The 25982-nt window shown below is 37.8% G+C and overlaps 1 protein-coding gene across 1 annotated transcript in view; it reads left to right on the top strand.

Moving 5' to 3' along the window:
• Positions 1 to 25982, top strand: part of TRHDE (thyrotropin releasing hormone degrading enzyme) — a 456456-nt gene that overhangs the window by 398144 nt on the left and 32330 nt on the right. The window contains exons 13-15 of the mRNA XM_040233874.1: positions 9244 to 9391; positions 11559 to 11656; positions 12115 to 12222. Of these exons, the coding sequence (XP_040089808.1) occupies positions 9244 to 9391; positions 11559 to 11656; positions 12115 to 12222 (354 nt within the window). The remainder of the gene's footprint in view (positions 1 to 9243; positions 9392 to 11558; positions 11657 to 12114; positions 12223 to 25982) is intronic.

Below are 25982 nucleotides of genomic sequence, written 5' to 3'. Positions count from 1 at the left end.
GGAAATTATAATCTATGTGGGTAATTTTTTCTGGTGCTCTTTCAGGCTATTTTCTGTATTTAAATTCTGGAATAAATCTTCTAATTAACTCAAAGTGGAATATATAACTTCTCTTATATACAGTATATGTGTTTTTAAAATGTGTTCTTGTTTAAGTGATTTCTCAGTGATCTTCCCTTATCATCTGATGCTGTTTTTAGCAAATTGAGCAGCAATTTAAAAAAAAAAAAGGCATGAATAAGCTTCTGGAATTTTTTTTTCTGATACCTGCATAAGAAACTGTTTCTAAAACAAATCTCATGCATAACCTATCTTAAAAACAAAATAAAACATTATGTCTATTTTCATGTCATCAGTTTTACTCACTAGATTATGTACCTCTCATGAATACAGTTCATATAGTAAGAGAGAGAGATCAGCTGGACAATCATATTTCACTCCCTTCTCTCTTGGAAGACCACATGGCATATTTAAGTTTGCTCTCTATTCCAGTGAGTCACCCTTCTAGAGCATAAATCAGATCATGCTATTTCCTAGCTCAAAAACTTGTGGTGGCTTCTCATCATCCATAGAAAAATGATCTGAAGCCCTTAGAATTTATTAGAACTGTCATGATTTAGTGCCACCAACCTCTGCAACCTCAGGCCTTCCTCTTTGTTTCAGGCTTATTCTGTTTCATCCACAAAGTCCTTTTTGTTAGCTTCAAGATCCTAAATTTGTTCCTGTCTCAGGACCTTTGAACTTGCTGTTTCCTTGGTCAGAAATCCCCTCCTCCCAGATTTATGCAAACCATTCTCTCACTTCATGCAGATGTCCACAGGGAGACTTTCCCTAAACACGCTATTTAAATTATTTCCCCATAAATCTCCTTTCCCTAACATTGCTTACTTCCCCTTCAAAGCACTGGGATTTTATTAGGTATTTATTTGTGCTTTGGTCTGGGATGTGACAGGAGGGCATGGCAACCCACTCCAGTATTCTTGCCTAGGAAATCCCATAGACAGAGGAGCCTGGCAGGCTACAGTCACCAGGTCTCAAAGAGCCAGACATGACTGAGCACAGCACAGCATCTGGAATCTAAGTGCTGTGATTATGACATGCAAACAGATGTTGAAGGAAGAGGGAAAGAAAGCCTTTAACCCTATTTCAAAGTGGTATTCGGGGAGGGAACCTCATGCAGGGGAACCATGGGAGCTTCTTGTCAGTCCTGACTTTGAATTCCAGCTCTGTCACTTATTAGTCAAATGAGCTTGGCAAGGTGCTTCTCTTCTACAAGTTTTAGCTATCTTAAAAAAAAAAAAAAAAGGACTTCCCTGGTGGTCTAGTGGTTAAGACTCCACACTTTCACTGTAGGGGCACAGGGTTGCATCCCTAGTCAGGGCATGTAAATCCCACGTGCAGCAAAGTGTAGCCAATATATACATATGCATATAGCACTTCCCTGGTGGCTGAGTGGGAGAGAATCCGCCTGCTAATGCAGGAGATAAGGGGTCAGTCCCTGGGTCAGAAAGATACCCTGGAGAAGGAAATGGCAACCCACTCCAGTATTCTTGCCTGGAAATTCCATAGACACAGGAGCCTGGCGGGCTACAAACCTTGAGGTTGCAAAAGATTTGCATGTGACTTAACTACCTGACAGTATGCATATGCATGTCTACTAGACAATGTATATATGCATATATGTGTGTATGTAAACACATATAGTATACATATATGTGTATGTATGCTAGACAATATATATATGTGTACATACATATATGTTGTTGTTCAGTCATAATAACAATCTAAAAAATGGGCATAACAGTACTGATCTTGAAGCTTTTAAGGACAATACCCTGAAACAGACTGTCATTCCATAACATATAGCTGAAGTGAAAGTTGCTCAGTCGTGTTCGACTATTTGCAATCCCATGGATATATAGTCCATGGAATTCTCAAGGCCAGAATACTGAAGTGGGTAGCCATTACCTTCTCCAGGGAACCTTCCCAACCCAGGGATCGAACCCAGGTCGCTCACATTGGAGGCAGATTTTTTGCCATCTGAGTTACCAAGGGCATACAATAATTCCTCAGTCTAGGATGTGTGTGTGCGCTCAGTTGCTCAGTCGTGTCTGACTCTTTTGCAACCCCATGGGCCATACCCTACCAGACTCCTCTGTCCATGGAATTCTCCAGGCGAGAATACTGGAGTGGGTGGCCATTTCCTCCTCCAGGGATTGAATCTGTGTTTCTTACACTAGGGGGCAGATTCCTAACTACAGAGCCACCTGGGAGCTCCCTCAATATAGGATAGCTTAGCTGATAGTTTTCTAAAATGTAAAATGAACTAAATTAGTTGACTTTGACCATAAAGCTAAGGACTTCTTCACTTTGGGGAAAATAGCTAACATCTGTTGGCTTTTCCAACTAATGACCAAACATTGACTTTGCTTCTGAACATCACTGAGTGCCTAGAGGACCCACTATGTTTACATAATGACTGATTTCTTGAGAAATTATGTTTGGAAATGAAGAAACAAGTGTGTGGAAAAAAAGGATGGTTGTGGTTGTGATGGTGGTGGTGGAACTATACAAGTTGCAAAAATTATTTTTGGATGTTTTATTTTTAATTATTAAGTGTTTACTGAAGAAGGGGCCTTGGAGATCATGTAGTTTGACCCTTGTCAATTTACTGAACAGAAGAAAGACTCCTAAGCCCTCTCTCAATTTAAGTACCTGCTATGTAATAACGCTTCCGGGAGAGCAGGAGTCATTGGCTAATCAGAAAGAAAAGAACAGTGGTGTTGTATAATACCTCTGCTTTCTCACTGGCTACAAGGCTACTTTACTTTATTATAGACTAGTTTATTCAAAGCTATTGGCTAGATAGCAATGGCCTTCATGTCTTCTATTATGCGTCTCATTAGTAAACAGGATGAGCAAAAATACTACAGAGATCACTCAGACAGAATTTTCTCTGGTATCATTTAATCTTAGAAAATATTTAATTAAGAAATGGTAGCAATGTTTGTTTTACTATACTTGCAAAGTGTTCTTGTTTTTAAGAACTGACATTATTGCCATGATTTAATTTAGTTTGAGTATGTTTATTGAGTATGTTTATTTTGAACTAGATTCTGCGTTAGGCTATGGGTGTAAAAAGATGGGTAAAAAGCAGGTTTCTTTAGAGATCTAAGTTCAGTGAGTGAGAAGGTAGTATTAGGATAAAATTCTGATTAATATCATGATACTTATTATGAATAGGGGTGTTATCAAAGTGTATGTGAAATCATAAACTAAGTGCGTGAGTCAGTTTTGGAAGTGGGCTTTCTAAAAGAAAAGGAGCAGGAGAAGGGGCCATAAGAACTCTCTTTTTTTTGTGCAACTTTTCACATTCCTAATTTTGTGGGGCTACAAGCAAGTAAGCCATCTCTTGGTATACTCTGCCTTCAGAACCCCCACAGATACCAAAATCCTCAGATCCCTTGTATAAAATGGCATAGTGTATACGTATATCCTCAGTAACTCAGCCATGTCTGACTCTTTGCAACTCCATGGACTATAGCCTGCCAGGCTCCTCTGTTCATGGGATTTCCCAGGCAAGAATGTTGGAGTGGGTTGCCATTTTCTCTTCCAGGAGATCTTCCTGACCCAGGGATCAAACTTGTATCTCCTTCATTGGCAGACAGCTTCTTTACCACTGTGCCAACTGGAAAGCCCAAGATGGCATATATAGTGCTTGTATATACTTTAAATAGTCTCCAGATTACTTATAATATTGAATATGGTATAATTGATTCATTTATATTTGCCAGCATGCAGTGAATTCAAGTTTTGCTTTTTAGAACTTTGTAATTTTTTTTTCTCAAATATTTTGATCCACAGTTGGTTGAATCCACTGATGCAGAACCTGTAGGTGTGAAGGACCGACTGTAATTCCTTCTTGTCTCTGCAGACAACGGTTTGCCAGTGCTTGAACCATATCTTTGTTTTCTCTAGGAACTGATCACAAGGACCCGTGGTTGACACAGATACCTCCTCTGTGTTGTTCCCTCTTTATTCTGTGGTGCTCTGTGGACAAGTGGGGTTTTCAGTCTCCACCACAATATCTTTCCACAAAGAGCACATAAAAGTCTTACAATAATGAATAGCAAAGAACAGTAGATAGAATAGTAAGCTTCTTAATTAAGCATTGCAGTAATTGCTTCAAACATCTATGCCCTAAGGGACAGTTATAGTCTCTTCTGCATGTATGGTGAGATATGTAGTAGGCTATTTATTGTTTTTAAATAAACATTCAATTAATGAAGACTGGAGTATGATGCTCTGAAAAGTCTGAAGGTTGTGCTTTTTTACTTTTCATAAAGTTTCAAGTGCCCAGAAACCAATGGCTTTTAAAGAAAAGGTAAAATAGGTTATGTGTACAAGCCACCTATCACAGAAGATTTGAGTTAACATTCACAGGAATTCAAAAGTAGTTTTAGATCTTGGGTGAAAACAAAGCCAGCTAAGGTCAGTGCATTTTTACATCAGTTAATATAGTCTGATTTTAATGTCATTCCTTTATAAAATATCCTCTTGCATGCCTAAAGATATATCCCATTGCAAGCTCCAGTAATTAGAGAAGGAAGAGCAGAAGGTATGTGTGTGTTGAGAGAGACACAGGGATGGGAGGAAGAACTGTACAGGTGTATGCAGGCAATCTTTTATCCATTGCTTAAACTTCCCTCATTTTCCTGTCTTCCCAATGGTGTTTTTTAAAAAAACTATTTATTTTAATTCGAGGATGATTGCTTTACAATGCTGTGTTCGTTTCAGCCATACATCAACATGGATCAGCCATAGGTTATACATGCCCCGCCCCCCCGCCCCAAACCTCCTTGCCACCTCCCACTCTGCCGCACTCCTCTAGGTTGTCACAGAGCACCAGCTTAGGCTCCCTGTGTTACACAGTAACTTCCCACTAGCTGTTTTACACATGGTAATGTATATGTTTCAATGCTACTCTCTCAATTTGGCCCACTCTCCTTCCACTACTGTGTCCACAAGCCTGTTCTCTATATCTGCTTCTCCACTGTTGCCCTGCAAATAAGTTCATCAGTACCATCTTTCTAAATTCCATATATATATGCATCAATATACAGTTTTTGTATTTCTCTTTCTGACTTACTTCACTGTGTATAATAGGTTCTAGTTTCATCCACCTCATTGGAATTGACTCAAATGTGTTCCTTTTTATGGCTGAGTAATATTCCATTGTGTATATGTGCCACAACTTCCTTATCCATTCATCTGCTGATGGACATCTAGGTTGCTTCCATGTCCGAGCTATTGTAAAAAGTGCTGCAGTGAACATTGGGGTATATGTATCTTTTTCAATTATGGTTTCCTCGGCATATATGCCCATTAGTGGGATTATTGGGTCATATGGTAGATTTATTCCTAGTTTTTTAAGAAATCTCCATACTGTTCTCCATAGTGGCTATATCAGTTTACATTCCTACCAACAATGCAAGAGGGTTCTTTTTTCCTCCACACCCTCTCTGGTATTTGTTTGTTTGTAGATTTTTTTGATGATGGCCATTCTGACTGGTGTGAGGTGATACCTCATTTTAGTTTTGATTTGCATTTCCATAATTATTGCTGATGTTGAGCGTCTTTTCCCATGTTTATCCCACTGTTTTGATTCCTAACTAATTTCTTATGCCAAGCCTCACCTCAAGAGGAGAGAAGATAAATATCATCTACAGCTTCTTCCTAAAAGAGGAAAAACCCGTAGAGTTATACATACACTATTCTTTAAGAATTTGTCCCCTCCCCCCATCACAGTTTCTAGTAACTTTTCCCTGTGACGATGCAAATTTAAGGAAACTGCATTTCAGCATCAGGACCCTAAGTGTGCTTCCTACTGGGCTGATTACTTTGAGCTAATGTAGTGTTCCATTCACTAGGATTCCACACACTTCTCCTATATTGATTGCATTATCAGTAGTACTAATCACACATATCATTACCAGCCAATTACACAAGCACATATCTAAACTAGGTAACTTATTCACCAACATTATCTCTTACAAGTCTTAATTTTGTAATGAAGTTGATTATCCTCTTACCCAATTGAGTATAGCTACATATTTTGATTTAGCAGGCTAAATGCAAGTTTATTGAATTATATAGTAGATAATTACTTACATATGTTTGTAACAACACAAAATGAGGGCAATTTGAGAGTAATCTATTTCTTATTCTATTTAAAGAATGCATTAGAGAAGGTTAATTGTTTTAAATAAAACAGACCCAAAGATATATTTGGATTAAAAAGAAAAAGCAATAAAAGTGTACTTCCTGCACACAAAACAGAATTGGGTATGAGAACTGGTACTTGGGGATGCAGTCATTCAGACCCCCAGATAGGTTTCTCACATATTCAGCATAAGAGTTCTGTTCAGGGTCACTCTGAAAGATTCATTTTAGGGAAAAAGGACACGGTGTCTATGGGCTGACCTTGACAGTGAGGAACGCTAATACTCTATAGGCTACTCTATAGTCACATGACCACAACTAGCTACCAAGGAAATGAGAATTATCCTTTATTCCAGGAAGTGGAACAGGGCATAGATTCTGGTGCACAGTCAGCAATTTTTGCCTTAAGGACTCAAAACATAACCTGCTCTATTTCTTGATTTAATGAATACTTCACTTGCCTTGGTCATTACTTAAATTTCTCTTAGGCTTGCTTTGGTTTATTACACTACGTCAAATGTCCTATAAAACCTAGATTCAAGCTCTGACTCTTAGAAGACTTAAACATATCAAACAGCTGAATAATGGGGAATATAAAAATGAAAAAGCATTTTTTTCAAAAATTTTAAGTAAACACATTATGTCCCTGTTGTGGTGATGATTTTTTTAAGCAGGCTAAAATATAGGTAAGTGGGTTAGAATAAAAGCGTTAGCTTCAAAACCTAAAAAAGATACCACTTATTTCAAGCCTCTTATTTCACAGATAAGGAATGTGAGGCTTGGAGAGATGGACGGACCTGATTGTACAGCAAGCACTCAGGCTTTCAGGCTCTTCCTCAGTTTCAGGCTCTTTTTTCTGGACCAAGTCTCTTTTCATAACATTATTTGTCATATTTTTATTTTTAGTCATATTGCTTCCAAAACATAAGTCATTGAAAGATGTCCATCCATTTATAAAGAAGAAATAATATACAATATATTGTAACTGATAAGAGGTAGTATGTTTAAATCCATGAGAAAATAGACACAAACACCTTTCTTGATTTTCCAAACTCATCTGAAGGACCCTAATAAATTAGCTACTTACTAAAGGTTCTTTTTAAAAAAATACATAATTTTTTCTTATTTCCTCAATAAAAGAATAATGGGTTCTAGATAAATCTTCAACTCTAAAATTATCTAATCCACGGCATGCAGATTTTATAATTTTAGAAAAGGCAAATTTATGATCACCATGCTAGTTAACATCTTGGATTAAAAATTCAGAAAAAACAAATTATGAAATATGAAATATTGGAAGCTGTGTTATTTTTAAGGAAGAAAACCACATCATTACTTTTACAACCCCTGTAGGCAAAAATTTAACTGTTTTATTATGCTACATTAGCAAAAATATGAAGTTTTGTTTCTTATTTAATTACTATTGCCTTAGCCTAATTTCATGCTATTTTTGTAAGGATGTATAAAATAGAAAGTGTACAAGAAAAGTGCCACAAACCTAGGTGGAGTCTAAGGCATACAAACTTCAGGGAATTTTATGGAAATGTGGAAATTCGGGGTTATTTTCACCATTCTTATTTATGTCAGGTGTTAGCTATGGTTGATCTTATACCGAGAGTGAATCAAAATCATTAGAGTGATGATGTATGTTCACTTATTAAATCCAAAGAAAACTGAAGCAGAATCTTCAGAGTTGGTTTTTATTATGAACATTATAAACACAGCTGCAAGTGAATATTTGTGCATAGAGTAGTTTTTGCTTATCACATTAGTAAAGACTAAATAATCTGGCAAACTTGCTGGAAATGAAGATGAGAAGACTTTGCTCCCTCCCTGTCCACCTTCTACCAAACATAAATTAAAAAATCCATCTAATTTTGTGATGCCATAAAAAATAGTGGTGTGAAATGTAAGTAAAGAAGAGAACCAGGCTTTGCTTGCCTTCATATTTACCTGTCCCCTGTGTTAGAAGTCTATATTCAGTTGATTATTAATGTAAAAAATCAGCAAATGCATGGTGTCACCCTGTGTATACATCAGGGACATTAAGGCTAAGACCATCTTTTAATGCACTCCATACTGCTTTTCATATTGCTTTGATTTGTGAGGATTTTCTATGCAGTCCACTGTAGTGTAAGGATATTCACTTCTTTTGGATCCCTTTTCGAATATACCCTCTGTAAAAGTGGGCTGCATGTGATCAAACAGTTTTTAAAAGCTACCGTTTCATATTTTCCAAAGAATCTGACGTTGGTCCCCATGGTTAGCACCTATTGAAAATAATAAAGAGGAAGAGTCTATTTTTTAACATTTTTTGTAATTTAAACTTTAAATCTAACTCTGCTCTTCTTCATAGGTGCTATATTGATAGAATTGTTTTTATTTTTATTTATTTATTTATTTTTAAAATTTATTTATTTTTTATTTTACTTTACAATTCTGTATTGGTTTTGCCATACATTGACATGAATCCACCACGGGTGTACATGCGTTCCAATAGGAAGTTTTGAAAAAATGTTTGTATGGTAATGTAACAAATACAGTCAAAATTGGAAGTTGCTATTTTAATTTGATTATCCTTTTGGGGACAACCTGGATTAAATGTCATTATACAGAAGTACATGAAAAGTAAAACAAATGCATTGAGAACCCAGAATTTCATTTCAGTAATCAATAATTTTCAACAACTCATGACCTCTGAATGGTTTCCATGAAGAAAATACCTAGAGTTGATTTTATTCAAGTCCCACAATTCTTTCCTTTTTAAAAACATGCATGCTGATATTTTTGTGTTCATGCAAATTTTTTACTCGCTAACTCTGTATATATTAAGGGGCATTGGCATCCTAAGTAGGACTATATTTAAAAAGTGAGTAATTTTATTCTTATAGTTCTGAGTATGGCTTCTTTATACTGTGATGAATCTTGCTTTCTGCCTTTTATTTGCATACATAAAATCTTCATTTTTGCCTCATCATGTATCTTTTCTGCATATAATTAACATTAAATTTTTTTGTGCAGAGCTGGGTATTTGCCTCAGAATATTCCTCTGGAGATTATCAGATACCTGTCTGAGGAAAAGGATTTTCTTCCTTGGCATGCTGCCAGCAGAGCTCTTTATCCTCTAGATAAATTACTGGACCGCATGGAGAAATACAACGTCTTCAATGTAAAAAGATATATTTTCTTCTTTTCAGAAGATAAACTGTTTTCTCATTATCTACTATGTTCAACTTGATCCCAAGTTATTTTAGTTCCTTCTAATTTGTGTTATCATTTTTGTTCTGATTTTCTGTATGACACTAATGGCAAATTCTGAAGAAAGAAATGTAATACAGGCTACTTTTTTTTTTTCTGACCTAAAAGTGTCAGTTAAGCTTAAATGCCTCAGAATTTAAGAACAAATATACATAACAAATCCTTAAAGTTCAGACTTACTTCCCTAGAGTTAAAGGGTTCTGTGTTCACAAAAGACTTAACCTGAGAGAGGGATGCAAAAATCTTCACAGAATATAGACAGTTTCAGTAAAGATTCTTAGTCATTATTTTTATCCAAAGGGGCATAGTAAATTCAATTCACTTCCTTAATTAACAAGGTTAAGATCAACATTGAGGCAAAAGCCCATTCATAATTGGGTCCAAGGAGATATAGGAGAGCAAACAACAGCTAATCCAAATAGACCTGAAGACATGGCAAACATTCCAATATGTTACTTGACCAAATTTCTAAGCCTAAGGGCTGGAAACGGAGAAGGCAATGGCACCCCACTCCAGTACTCTTGCCTGGAAAATCCCATGGACGGAGGAGCCTGGTGGGCTACAGTCCATGGGGTCGCTAAGAGATGGACACGACTGAGCGACTTCAAGTTCACTTTTCACTTTCATGCACTGGAGAAGGAAATGGCAACCCACTCCAGTGCTCTTGCCTGGAGAATCCCAGGGATGGGGGAGCCTGGTGGGCTGCCGTCTATGGGGTCGCACAGAGTCGGACACGACGGAAGCGACTTAGCAGCAGGAGCAAGGGCTGGAAAACCAAACCTGCAAAGCTGACACCACCTAATCTAATGTAATAATCATTTTGCATAGCATTAGGGTTAAGTACTGCTAATGAGCTTTTGATTCCAAAATTTCTTATCACCAGTGAAGTTTTGCATGTGAGAATGTATCTCTGTAACTCCTATCACCATTGAGGATTATTTATTTTCCGTTTACTTATTTGAAGACTCTGCTCTGTGTCATAAAATGTTCCTAATTTATAACATACTGGCTCTGCTAATTAACCTATGAATTTGAAATGACTCGAGGCAAGATGGCTCTGACATGAAAGCTGTTTATTAGAGTCATCTAAATAGTGTGATGTCCATAAGAGTTGCTTTTTTAAATCTTATCGTAAGCCTGCATGAAAGCACCTTGGCTTTAACAATTTTTTTAATGAGAATAGTCTTGGCTTGACTGTTCACTGTTATCAGTTTTGTTTTAGTCTGCCTTTGTGGCAGACGTGCATACAAGTATCAGTACAGTTATGGTGTCTATCATTTTTATCTGCTGGAGAAAGGCTCATTACCCTTCTCTTTTCTCCTTAACACAGAGACACTGTAATATTAAACTTAGGTAAAACAAATTTACATTCTTGTGTATATTTGTACTTTAGAATAGTATATCATGTCAGACACTTCATTTCCAGTAAAAGTTAAAATTGTTTTACTGTAATTTCCGTGTTTTCCTTCCTTTGTCAAAATTCAAGGACCACATTAAAGTGAGGAGAACATATCTTACATGACTACTACTATTTAATTATATCATTAGATGAATGGATTTTGACTTTGAAATATTAATAGTTCATCATTTTACTAAAGACTGAATCTCTTTTGTGGGTGTCAGGTTCAACAAGGCTAGGCTATTAGCTGGGCTTATCTAATAGTTTTGCATTAAATAGGGTCTATTTACATAAAATGATAAAGATTAGGTACTCATTTTCATAAACTATATCTACATACATATGTAACTATGTATACACGGATTCATTATCAATATTCCTTAGTTTCTTTTTCACTACAAAAATTGTCATCTCAAATATTTAATAGTGAAAATTGCTTAATTTTTCAATAGGCAGTAAAGAATAGACTTCCACCATTGCAACTGTATTTTATATTTATTTTCTATGTTTGAAATACTAAGTCAAATGAAATTATAATAAAGCTTTACCATACCCATTATTTTATGGACATTCAAAGTAGGTTCATTTGGAAAATATTTTAAGTTACATATAATTTCAGTTGTCAGAGCAAAGTGATTTGAAAGTAACATTATCTTTATTTCTCCTACTCTTCATTTAGGAATATATTTTAAAGCAAGTTGCAACGACGTACATCAAGCTTGGTTGGCCAAAAAACAGTTTTAATGGATCTCTTGTCCAAGCGTCCTACCAACATGAGTACGGTTTTATTTTCTTATTTGCTTCCCCCTAGAACCGCACAGTGACACGCCGCTAGAAGCACTGTGGCTGTAGCAGCGTGAGACGACCTTTCATCCTGCATCTTTCATTTCCCTTTCCTGGAAGGACTGCTGGTGGACAACACAGTTTCCACCACCTGGTACTGAGAACAAAGGCTTTTCTTGGCCGTGTTGTAATTTAAAATCTGCCTCTACTGGTAAAGTTGAGATCTGAACCTAGACCCCCTCACTACTAGAGAACTGTTTCCAGAGAAGACGTTTTTATGCACAACTCCCACCCTGCTCAATTATTTCTTACTCAGCAAAATGGGATCCCCGTGTCTGAAAATTATTTTGTGCTAATTATTTACATATGTACTGTAATGTAGTGTAACGAGTTACCCTTTCTCTCCAGATATTAACACTGTTGGTTTTTCTTTTCCTTTCGATGATACCTAGAGAACTACGTAGAGAAGTTATAATGCTGGCATGTAGTTTTGGCAACAAGCACTGTCACCAACAAGCATCAACACTTATTTCAGATTGGATTTCCAGCAACAGGAACAGGTAAGCTGAACCAAATCCTATTCTCCTGATATGATATGTACTCCTTTCAGATTCTGAGTGGATACATTACATTCATTAACTGGAGAAAAACAAGATAAAAACTCTGCAGAACTTTGTTTCAGGTTCACAGATTACCAAGCAGCCACACGGAAGCCACAGTGTACATCTCTCTGGAATATTTTATCTAATTTTAATCTACCTTAAGACAGGCCCTTATTCTTCATATATAGAGTGCCACCTTATTTCGAATCTTGATAGCTTTGCTGTCCCATGAAAACAAAATAATTGAATTTAGGTCAAACTCTCAAGTTCCTTAGAAAGGTTGTGGTATTTATTTATAAAACAATTGTGAGCATTTGATATAAATAAAGCAGCATAGCAAATGTTAATTGTAAAACCTAAAGACAAAAATGTTATGAAAAACCTTTAGTCTTTCAGTGACCTTTGATAGAAACCTTAAACTTGTGTCTTATCTTGGAATTTCACAGTACAGTATTTTCATATATTATATGAGGTTAAAAATATTTGATAGAATTATTTTTGACTTAAATATTATACTAAATGTCATTTAATGTTAATGAAAAAATATGAAGCATAAACAAAATCAAAGATCAGTGATTTTCATACTATAGTTTTAAAAACTATTTTAGGTGTATTTGAATTTCCAAACATCATTATGTTCCATTTCTTTTTACACTCTGGGAGATTTTTAATCACACTTCTCCAGTCTTTGCCACCTTGTTAGGAGAGTCTGATCAGAAGGGTGAGGATTTAAGGAAAAATTAGTTCAGAAGATTCTGTTTTACATGTTTCAGGGGGCTTGTTCCTGGTGTCAGTGGCTGAGACAGCCCCGTGGGCAACAGAAGGAGACTTGTTGTAGAAGAACATTGAGAACCACAGAGAGCATAATTTGTTTATGGAACAAAATGGTATTTGTCTTGCTGAGAGTTGTCCAGGTTTAAACTTATGTCTGACTCCAGATCAAAATGTAGCTCTCCTGCTTTAAAAGTTTGTGAGGGAAATCTTTCACTGCATTACTTAGTAATTAGTCATAATCTCTCACCTTCTCTAGAGTTTTCCTCTTTTCTTTTTAAGTCAATCCTTGTTGGCCATACACTGAGCTAAGAAGGAAAATATTTTATTACTATCATCTCTCAACGGAACCATCATATACTAGAAGACAGTGATTAAATTCCTCATCACTCTTCTCTAGAACTAAAACATCTTCATTTTTTAAAACTTATCCTTTTTGCTAAGTCCTCTAAAACCTTTTATGCAACATTGATGTAGCTCAGTTGTGTCCGACTCTTTGCGACCCCATGGACTGTAGCCTACAAAGCTCCTCCGTCCATGGAATTTTCCAGGCAAAAGTACTGGAGTGGGTTGCCATTTCCTTCTCCAGGAGATCTTCCCGACCCAGGGATTGAATCCAGGTCTCCCGCATTGTAGGCAGACGCTTTACGGTCTGAGCTACCAGGAAATCTTTTATATTAGTCTTAAAATGTTATTTTAAAAATTTTTCCTGTTTTTTTTTTTACCACCCCCTTCAATCCTATCACATGTAATCAGGCTATGAAAACTTAAACATTTATCCAAAATCAATACATCCAAAAATGTGACCAAGATATTTAATCATATATATTCAAGGAAAAAAAGTGAAATATACTCTTTGACAATTGTGGTCTCAACTTTCCACCCTTTTGTTTTTTGTTTGATTATTTGATTGTTTTCTTTGGCAATTTGACTTAAACATGCTAATTGCTTCAGTCATGTCCTGAACTACAGCCTACCAGGCACCTCTGTCCAAGTCTTCCCAGGCAAGAATACTGGAGTAAGTTGCCATTTCCTCTTCCAGAGGATTTTCCTGACTGAGGAATCAAAGGCATGTCTGTCACTTCTCCTGTGTTGGCAGGCAGGTTCTTTACCACTAGCTCCACCTGGAAAGCCCCTTATTTGGCTATAGACAGGTGCTTTTTCTCAGAACTGATAGCTCTGTTTGAACCCTTTCATGAATTTGCTCATACTTACCTATATTCTTACTATTTTATTAGAACTGAACTTATACCATTGTATTACCATAATTTCTCTAAGGAGTATTCAAGCCTGATATCATTTTCTACATTTAAAAATATAACTATCGGGAAAACTATCTTTAAAATAATTCATTTATTTAATGAAATTTTATTGAGCAGTTCTCAGTAGCAGCTTTCACTTTCAAGTGTTGGAGAAGGAAATGGCAGCCCACTCCAGTGTTCTTGCCTGGAGAATCCCAGGGATGGAGGAGCCTGGTGGGCTGCCGTCTATGGGGTCGCACAGAGTCGGACACAACTGAGGCGACTTATCAGCAGCACCAGCAGTAGCAGCTGGTAAACAAAAAACAAAGAGAAGAGACGAAGCTCGAAATTCATAGGAGATACAGCTCTGTAAACAAACAGTCATACTTTGAAGCAAGAACCAAGCATAAGACAGTGTGTGAACCCACAGAAGAGGGAGGTTGCTGCCTGGGAGACCCTGTTTTCTGCCTTATGAAGAATGAGTGGGACGTAGACGACCAGGCTGCATGAGGCAGGGCTGGGTGTATATGAGAATGTTAAGGGGGTGGTAGGGGTCCCAAAAAAAGGGAGGCATGTGGGTTGATGTTTAGTTTTAAAAAGTACAGCAGTCTTAGACTTGTGAGTTTGAACACTCTGTCACTTCCATAGTTTAGTTCAGTCTCTCAGTCGTGTCCGACTCTTTGTGACCCCATGAATTACAACACGCCAGGCCTCCCTGTCCATCACCAACTCCTGGAGTTCACTCAGACTCACCTCCATCGAGTCCATGATGCCATCCAGCCATCTCATCCTTTGTCGTCCCTTTCTCCTCCTGCCCCCAATCCCTCCCAGCATCACAGTCTTTTCTAATGAGTCAACTCTTCCCATGAGGTGGCCAAAGTACCAGAGCTTCAGCTTTAGCATCATTCCTTCCAAAGATACCCCAGGGCTGATCTCCTTCAGAATGGACTGGTTGGATCTCCTTGTAGTCCAAGGGACTCTCAAGAGTCTTCTCCAACACCACAGTTCAAAAGCATCAATTCTTCAGCACTCTGCCTTCTTCACAGTCCAACTCTCATATCCATACATGACCACAGGAAAAACCATAGCCTTGACTAGATGGACCTTAGTCGGCAAAGAAATGTCTCTGCTTTTTAATATACTATGTAGGTTGGTCATAACTTTTCTTCCAAGGAGTAAGTGTCTTTTAATTTCATGGCTGCAATCACCATCTGCAGTGATTTTGGAGCGCAAAAAAATAAAGTCTGGCACTGTTTCCACTGTTTCCCCATCTATTTCCCATGAAGTAATGGGACCAGATGCCATGATCTTCATTTTCTGAATGTTGAACTTTAGGCCAATTTTTTCAATCTCCACTTTCACTTTCATCAAGAGGCTTTTTAGTTCCTCTTCACTTTCTGCCATAAGGGTGGTGTCATCTGCATATCTGAGGTGATTGATATTTCTTCCAGCTATCTTGATTCCAGCTTGTGCTTCTTCCAGTCCAGCGTTTCTCATGATGTACTCTGCATAGAAGTTAAATGAGCAGGGTGACAATATACAGCCTTGACGTACTCCTTTTCCTATATGGAACCAGTCTGTTGTTCCATGTCCAGTTCTAGCTGTTGCTTCCTGACCTGCATACAGATTTCTCAAGAGGCAGGTCAGGTGGTCTGGTATTCCCATCTCTTTCAGAATTTTCCACAGTTTATTGTGATCCACACAGTCAAAGGCATTGGCATAGTCAATAAAGCAGAAATAGATGTTTTTCTGGAACTCTCTTGCTTTTTCCATGATCCAGCAGATGTTGGCAATTTGATCTCTGGTTCCTCTGCCTTTTCTAAAACCAGCTTGAACATCTGGAAGTTCATGGTTCACATATTCCTAAAGCCTAGCTTGGAGAATTTTGAGCATTACTTTACTAGTATGTGAGATGAGTGCAGTTGTGCGGTAGTTTGAGCATTCTTTGGCATTGCCTTTCTTTGGGATTGGAATGAAAACTGACCTTTTCCAGTCCTGTGGCCACTGCTGACTTTTCCAAATTTGCTGGCATATTGAGTGCAACACTTTCATAGCATCATCTTTCAGGATTTGAAATAGCTCAACTGGAATTCCATCAGCTCCACCAGCTTTGTTCATAGTGATGCTTCCTAAGGCCCACTTGACTTCACATTCCAGGATGTCTGGCTCTAGATGAGTGATCACATCATCATGATTATCTGGGTTGTGAAGATCTCTTTTGTACAGTTCTTCTGTGTATTCTTGCCACCTCTTCTTAATATCTTCTGCTTCTGTTAGGTCCAGACCATTTCTGTCCTTTATCAAGACCATCTTTGCATGAAATATTCCCTTGGTATCTCTAATTTTCTTGAAGAGATCTCTAGTCTTTCCCATTCTGTTGTTTTCCTCTATTTCTTTGTATTGATCGCTGAAGAAGGCTTTCTCATCTCTTCTTGCTATTCTTTGGAACTCTGTATTCAGATGCTTATATCTTTCCTTTTCTCCTTTGCTTTTTGCCTCTCTTCTTTTCACAGCTATTTGTAAGGCCTCCCCAGACAGCCATTTTGCTTTTTTGCATTTCTTTTCCATGGGGATGGTCTTGATCCCTGCCTTCTGTACAATGTCACAAACCTCCATCCACAGTTCATCAGGCACTCTATCTGTCAGATCTAGGCCCTTAAATCTATTTCTCACTTCCACTGTATAATCATAAGGGATTTGATGTAGGTCATACCTAAATGGTCTAGCAGTTTTCCCTACTTTCTTCAATTTAAGTCTGAATTTGGCAATAAGGAATTCATGATCTGAGCCACAATCAGCTCCTGGTCTTGTTTTTGTTGACTATATAGAGCTTCTCCATCTTTGGCTGCAAAGAATATAATCAATCTGATTTTGGTGTTGACCATCTGGTGATGTCCATGTGTAGAGTCTTCTCTTGTGTTGTTGGAAGAGGTGTTTGCTATGACCAGTGCATTTTCTTGGCAAAACTCTATTAGTCTTTGCCCTGCTTCCTTCCACATTCCAAGGCCAAATTTGCCTGTTACTCCAGGTGTTTCTTGACTTCCTACTTTTGCATTCCAGTCAACTATAATGAAAAGGACATCTTTTTATAAACCCTTTATTAATGAAAGTGTCAGCTCATTTCAGTTCTTATAACTATTCTGCTTATTTGTGGTACAATTGTTAAATTGGGGCCTAATTCTTTAAGTTTCTTTTGTTATTTCCTTCATCGTTTTTACATGGTCCTGTTTTGCTTCTTTTCGTGACTGGGAAAGTAAACCTGATCAGTGAAACTAACTCTGTGTTTACTAAGAAATACTCAACCAGCCAGCCAAATGACATGCCCCAGCATACACAAGTGACCTCCTGCAGGAAGTGTATATGACGCTCACGGGGCTGGCTGTGTGTGAGATCAGAGGTTTCATCTGTAGTTTTGAAGTGACAGCTCAATAATAAAACAATAATGCACCCTGTAATTGGTGCTGGGTTTTTTTACTTCATTTTACTTTACAATACTGTATTGGTTTTGCCATACATTGACATGAATCCACCACCGGTGTACATGCGTTCCCAAACATGTTTGGTCTGTTACTTCAGGCACATTTAAAAAGAAACCTAACCCTCCCCATGCATGGTGGGTTTAACTTTCCTAAATTGATTAAATTAAGGGGAGGGTTAGGTTTCTTTTTAAATGTGCCTGAAATAACAGACCAGTTTTATTTGCTTGTTTTTGTTTAATTGGAACCTTAAAAATCATCTTAAAACACTCTCCAAAGGTTATGTTAAAGTGAAAGTGTTAGTCGCTCCATCTTGTCTGACTCTCTGCGACCCCATGGACTATCGCCCGCCAGGCTCCTCTGTCCATGGGATTTCCCAGGCAAGGATACTGGAGTGGGTTGTCACTCCCTTCTCCAGGGGATCTTTCCAACCCAGGGATTGAACCCGGATCTCCTGCATTGTATGCAGATTTTTTACTGTCTGATCCACAAGGTGACATCATAACATACTAAAAAATTTTGGTCAGTGAGATGCTGTATATTTGTGCTAATAAATCTAAAGGACAAGGAGTCCTGGAAGAAGCAGCAGTTGCAAAGATCTGCGCTGCTTGTTACTATACGGCCTGGTCCTGATACACTGGGGAGACAGGTCAAATCAGTAGAACTGGAAAATAGAATGGAAAGTTGGTGCAAGGCTAGCTAGTGGATCCAAAAAGTGCCATGAAAGGTAGAGGTGGTAGCAGCAGGGAGAAAAATTCAAGAATTACAGTGGGTGATACATTGAATGAGTCAACATTCTGCTCTCTTAAAATATTCAGATGCTACAGTGTGCTGAATTGTAATGGTGATGTCATGCATATAGACAGACTGAGCTGTGTTCAGGTCTTGTTAGGCTGTGGTTTGGAGACTAAGTTCAGCAGAATGCCACATTTCAGAAAAGAGACAAATCACCAAGCATTTGGGAGAGAACAATACAAATGATAAAAAAGACTGTGAAAACACCAGCCACGAGAGGAGGGCACGAGAACTGAGAATTTCACTCTGAAAAAAAGACACACAAAAGATGATAGCTTTTTTGTATGAATGAAAAGCATAATAAAAAGGACAGAAATTGGTTTCTTTCACTGCTGGGTGGAAATAAATAAGAAATGATTGGCATGAACTTCACTTAGTAAAATAGAAGGGATATATTTTTTACTCTAAATGAATTATTATCTGAAAACCTCTGTATTAAAACACTTTTGAGATTGTATAGTTAACTACACAGGGATCTCAATATATCACTGTGGGATTTTCTTTGAATAAACATGTAACCTGAAATTAAATGTGTCCACAATAACACAGCCTCTTAATTTTGTGTTAATGTCTTTCTCAAATAATATTAAAAGATACATTTTTTCTTTTAAAAAATAATTTTGGAGTAGAGTTGATTTACAGTTATGTTAGTTTCAGGTGTACAGCAAAGTGAATCAGTTGAGTTCAGTTCAGTCACTCAGTTGTGTCCGACTCTTTGCGACCCCATGGACTGCAGTATATTAGGCTTCCCTGTCCATCACCAGCTCCCGGAGTCAGTGATGCCATGCAGCCATCTCATCCTCTGTCGTCTCCTTCTCCTCCTGCCTTCTGTCTTTCCCAACATCAGGGTCTTTTCCAATAAGTCAGTTCTTCCCATCAGGTGGCCAAAGTATTGGAGTTTCAGCTTTAGCATCAGTCCTTCCAATGGACACCCAGGACTGATCTCCTTTAAGATGGACTGGTTGGATCTCCTTGCAGTCCAAGGCACCCTCAAAAGTCTTTTCCAACACCACATACATCTGCATATATCCACTCTTAGATTCTATTCCCATATAGGTCTATAGAGTACTGAGTAGAATTCCATGTGCTATTTGGTAGGTCCTTATTAGTTATCCATTTTATGTATACCAGTATATATATATATATATATATATGAATCCCAATATTCCAATAACGCTTTAAGCCAAGACAGGGTAAAGATTTTACTTGGTTAATTTTTAAAAAGTAATCAATAGTGATATCCATTCCCTAACATAAATTGATAACTGGTATCAATACTCTGGGCTTCCCTGGTGGCTCAGTGGTAAAGAATTCACCTGCAATGAAGGAGATGCGAGTTCAATCCCTGGGTTGGGGAGGTCCCCTGAAAAAGGAAATGGCAACCCACTCCAGTACTTTCGTGTGGGAAATCCCATGGACAGAGGAGCCTGGTAGGTTCTTGGGGTTGCAAAGTGTCAGACATGACTTAGAGACCAAACGACAACAACAAATCAATAATCTACTTAAAAAATACCCTAAAACAGCAGAAGACCTTGTACCTTGTGGGAAAGTAAAACTGCTTACTGAATTAAAATTTACTGTGAATTCATTTGAAATTGAAAAAAATAAGGTCATTTTATAACAAAAATTGTAAGTAGAGGAGCTTCTGTGGAGCTTTGCAGCATACATAATACATAAGCTTAATATTGTTGTGCTTACTGATGATAATAATAATGAAAATTATATTTACTTTACTGAGTATTTATTATATTCCAGGCATTGATCTAAGTGTTTTTGGTATATGATTTCTTATTTTTTATTTTCCTTTTACAAAGAGAAATCCAAAACTTACAAAGGTTAAATGTAACTTGCCAAGATTATACAGCAATTGATGGGGTTGGGGGAGAGATCTGGGCTTCCATCCAAAGCCTGTCTTCTACCCTACAGCCTAGAATTCTGTGGTGGTATATCGAATTTCTATATATCAGTAACAGATGTTTGTTCAAAAATGATAAAAAAAAAGAAAAACAAAAAAGGATACCCAAGAAAGCCAGTTTTTTCTGTGCACAAGAGTCAGTGGGGAGACTAGTTAAACAGTTTATACTGTCCCCTCAGAGCTCTGATTCATGGGTGAGATGGGGCCCAAGAATGTGACTTGCTAATAATTTGATAATTTTCCAGGTGATGCCGAGGCTGCTTATCTGTGGCCCACACGTTGGGAACCACTGGTATTAGGATTGGTTATGGTCTTCAGAGTCAGAGACACTGTGATCAAATTGCAGCCATTTGACTAAGTAAACTTAGGAAGATCACTTGGTTACATCATCTGAAAAGTGGCCAGACTACTAACAACCAAACAAGTAGTGAGGATTATATAAAAGAATGCCTGTATAGGACCTGACCCTTGTAAGAAATTATACAACATTCAGCATCTCTGAAGTTGGCTTCTACTTATTTTGACCATGCCTGTGTAATGGGTGGTGTGAATCTGAGATGGAGAAAGTAGGAACAGTGTGGAATAGAACAGGATAAGACATTTATAGAATGCCTTCAATATTAGACTTAACTTTCTATAAATTTTGAGGATATAAGGATGTGACTTGTAACATAAAACATCACCATAGAGGTTCTAAATCAAGAGCAGGGGGACATTTGCCCCTCTCCTCACTGCCTGTCTTGGCCTCTGGGTAAACATTAGTTTCCTCCCTCCCCTAAATCAGGTGCTGTTTTGGTACTTGCCCCTCCCTCAGTCATAGCTGTTGTTTAATCTCATAGTGTAAAGGGCTCCAGTTAAGCGCCTTTCCTTTTGTCTGCTCTGCAGTTCAGTTCAGTTCAGTTCAGTTCAGTCGCTCAGTCGTGTCCGACTCTCTGCGACCCCATGAATCGCAGCACGCCAGGCCTCCCTGTCCATCACCAACTCCCGGAGTTCACTCAGACTCACGTCTATGGAGTCGGTGATGCCATCCAGCCATCTCATCCTCGGTCGTCCCCTTCTCCTCCTGCCCCCAGTCCCTCTCAGCATCAGAGTCTTTTCCAATGAGTCAACTCTTCACATGAGGTGGCCAAAGTACTGGACTTTCAGCTTCAGCATCATTCCCTCCAAAGAAATCCCAGGGTTGATCTCCTTCAGAATGGACTGGTTGGATCTCCTTGCAGTCCAAAGGGCTCTCAGCCCGTCAATAATTGTTGAACTTGTGTGAGAGCATAAAAGTGGCAGGACAAAGAGCTCTTTCCATCATGGTTTTTATGTATTTGGTTCAGAAACCTCATGTTTTCTTCCCTGAAAACATAGATCCTAAGTTACTGGCCATGTTTTCAAGTTATTATGGTCCTATTCCCTCTGCTCTTGATACTCTTTTTTTGTATTCTTTCCACTACTCATCAGCCTGCTGTACGTTTTCCTACCAGTCCTGCCATTCTAGTGGTCGGTTACCAGCGTAGTCCTGTTGCAAACTAGTGAACACAGCCAGAGTCTGTACAGAGTAGTCGGAGAGGCAGGGTTCCCCAAACCTCCAGTGAGTGGGGGTGAGGAATCAGGTTTGCTCCTAATTTGTCAGTAGGCAGCTGTGGATTCACACAAGTCTGTCAATGTCTCCAAATTTTCAACCCTGTTTCTACAGTGAGGGCGTTGTATCTAAATCTCTAGTGTTTCCCTCAACTCCAACAGTCCAAAATTTCACACTCACTGTGCTTGAACATAAATCATAGTTTCCTCACAACATGTCCAGTTTGGGTTCTCTTTTGATTGCATATTTAAAGGGAACATATATTAATGTATTGATGTATTTAACAAGCGTGTATCAGGCACTGTGCTAGACACTTTGAAGGAAGCATCCCTTCATTCAAGAAGTGCCAGCCCCTATTACCTGACTGGCATTGAGAATACATGATCTGCACCCCTGTCTGCACTAAAGATGAATGCAGGAGCAAGGAGGGGAGTGTAGGAAGGAGGCAGAAATTGTTCAAAATAATCACACAAAGCTAAAGATGAAACTTAGGTGTGTGATGCCCTGAGAAAATTTGACCAGTCCTGTGGAAATGTGACCAGAGCAGGGAGAGCAGGGAGAACTTCCAACCCTGATCACTGGGGCTGGAGGTGAAGAGACAGGGCATATTTGAACATGAATGAGGAAGGAAAGTGACAGGAGTTAATGAATGTTTGGATAGAAAAAATAAGAGAAAGGAAGGCAATGATGACAACTGATGAAAATAATCCCTTGGGCTCAAACTTTTATGTATATGAACTGCCTAAAATGGCAGTTTAAGTTTATATCCAAAACTCTCCATCATACATTTAAATGATTGTAAATTCCAGCATATTGTAAAAATAGACATTTTTTTCCCAATAAAATTCTTTTCAGGCTTTTAAATGTCTCCAGTGGATCTGAGATACCATAGCTATTTTATACTCATCATTAACCACTTAAAAATATGATTACTTATATACTAAACACTAATTTCCTATTATTCTTCTATTCTCCTTCAAGTTGTATTCTAGCATACTCTATTTCTGCTTGAAAATCTCTTTTGGATCACCCTACCATGTTTCTCTGCAATAAAAAATAGAAAATACACACAGACATACACACACATAAAGTTTTTCATATCATAATAAAATCCTGTTACATGTTTTTTTCTAAATTGAGTTTTCATGTGTTTGTTAGCCATCTGTATGTCTTCTTTGGAGAAATGTCTATTTAGTTCTTTGTCCCATTTTTTTGATTGGGTCATTTATTTTTCTGGAATTGAGCTTCATAAGTTGCTTGTATATTTTTGAGATTAGCTGTTTGTCAGTTGCTTCATTTGCTATTATTTTCTCCCATTCCAAAGGCTCACCTTGCTTATAGTTTCCTTTGTTGTGAAGAAGCTTTTAATTTTAATTAGATCCCATTTGTTTATTTTTGCTTTTATTTCCAGTATTCTGGGAGGTAGGTCATAGAGGATCCTGCTGTGATTTATGTCGGAGAGTGTTTTGCTTATGTTCTCCTCTAGGAGTTTTATAGTTTCTGGTCTTACGTTTAGATCTTTAATCCATTTTGAGTTTATTTTTGTGTACGATGTTAGAAAGTGTTCTAGTTTCATTCTTTTACAAGTGGTTGACCAGTTTTCCCAGCACCACTTGTTAAAGAGATTGTCTTTACTCCATTGTATATGCTTGCCTCCTTTGTTGAGTTTTCGTTAAAATTGTTTCTTATATATACTTGATCAACATAAATACTTTGCAAATTTTGGTAAATAATTTCTAAGTGTGGAAATAAAAATTGTTAAATATAAAAATAAAAATTGAAATTGGCCTTTTTCCCCCCAGTTAGTTTATATGTTCACAGATAAATAATACTCACTGCTGGAATGAGACAAACTTCACCATAAATTCTAGTCATATTTTTATGTTAAAGTGCTAAAAAAACTTATACATGAAAATAAATGGGAATATAAATTGTTTGTTATAGGAATGTAACACAATTCTTCTTTCCAAATTTGTTCCGAAAATGACATAGTAATCTATCACTAAAATTTAATTATCACCTGACAGCTTGATTAGTCCGTTCATTTTATGGAAACAGGTTTTGAAAAATGTAAAATTCATTTTCTAGATATCAACCCCAATATGTAGAATTTTCTCTTTATTTGGTACTGTAATAAAATGTACCCTCAGAAGACACAAGATAAGTGAATGAGAAATATGCCTCTCTTCTGAAAAGTGAGAGAAAGTGGCAGAAGGGTTTTTTATGAGAAGAGAAATATCCATTTAAGAGTTTAGAATGCATGAAGAAGGCAATGGCACCCCACTCCAGTACTCTTGCCTGGAGAAATCCCATGGACGGAGGAGCCTGGTAGACTGCAGTCCATGGGGTCGCTAAGAGTCGGGCACGACTGAGCGACTTCACGCTCACTTTTCACTTTCCTGAATTGGAGAGGGAAATGGCACCCCACTCCAGTGTTCTTGCCTGGAGAATCCCAGAGACGGGGGAGCCTCCTGGGCTGCCGTCTATGGGGTCGCACAGAGTCGGTCATGACTGAAGCGTCTTCACAGCAGCAGCAGCAGCAGAAAATGCCTGCTCGCAGCAACAAAGACCCAGCACAGCCAAAAATAAATAAACAAATATATGAATTTAAACAAACAAACAAAAAAAGAGTTTAGAATGCAGAAATGGATTGCCATGCGTGTGTTAGTCTCTCAGTCATGTCCAACTTTGCAGTTCCACGGAGTATAGCCCACCAGGCTCCTCTGTCCATGGGATTCTCCAGGCAAGAATACTGGAGTGGGTTGCCATTCTCTTCTCCAGGAGATCTTTGCAACCCAGGGATCGAACCTGGGTCTCCTGCATGGCAGGCAGATTCTTTATCATCTGAGCCACCAGGGAAGCCCAGGGAATTATCCTTAGGTACTCCTTGAAAAGTCTTCCTTTATGCCTAGAGTTATGAACACATCATTTTGAGGACCTGCACTAGGATGTAGGTAGAAATGGAATGGATGAGAAGTAGATGAAGTTGTCTAGGGAGAGAATATAAGAAGGGAGTCAAGGCCAAGAATTAGGAAATCACAGCATGGAGTAGCTGGGTATAATTCACACACGTGTTGAGGCCCCTGAGGATGAATATTTACAGTGTATTCTAAAAGTTGTTTTATTTCCTCTGCCAATTTTCATGTATTTTTCACTTACTATTAATCCTTTCCACTGTAAATTTTTACAGTTGCGTCTATTTAAACAGTGGTAAAGAATCTTCCTGCTAATGCAGGAGACACAAGAGACTCAGATTTGATCCCAGTGTCAGGAAGATCACCCGAGGTAGGAAATGGTAACCTACTCCAGTATTCTTGCTGTAAAATTCCACAGACAGAGGAGCCTGGCATGTTACAGTCCATGGGGTTGCAAAGAGTCAGACATGACTGACTGTACAAACATACATTTATATCTGTAAATATAGATATGTAAAAATGGTATATAATCTAAGAACTATATACTTTTTCTTATAGATGTCCCCAAGGGACCTTATATAATTTTTAGTTTTACTTTAACTCATTTCCATCAGAAATGCAACTAATTGCCTCTACCTTGCATTATAAAATAGGCATTTTATATCTAAAATAATTTTTTAAAATACTTTTATGATTGTCTCATGTTTCAAATATTTGACTCACAGCATTCTCTTTCAGTGTTAGCCAATACTGCTTTTACAAGTAGTGTATTTCTTTACCTGCTAACCAATATCTGGCATAAAATCTGTTTTTTGGGAGGGTTAAAATATCAGAAATTATTTTATTTTTAATTTCTAAGAATTTAGGAAGTATGCTACAAAAGGTAGTTATAGTCCCAGTGTATTTATTATATTAAGAAATTTCAAACTGATTGACCTGTATTTTCAGTCGTTTGCATTTTTACTTGTACGTGAGCATCCTATGTGTAATTTACCTAGCTAGTTATTTATTTCACACTGTGCAGAGTTGATATAC

This window comes from Oryx dammah, unplaced genomic scaffold (assembly GCF_014754425.2).
Source record: "Oryx dammah isolate SB20612 unplaced genomic scaffold, SCBI_Odam_1.1 HiC_scaffold_29, whole genome shotgun sequence".
Classification (NCBI taxonomy): Eukaryota; Metazoa; Chordata; class Mammalia; order Artiodactyla; family Bovidae; genus Oryx; species Oryx dammah.
Note: the sequence above shows the minus strand (reverse complement) of the source record. Positions and strands in the feature narration are given on the sequence as shown.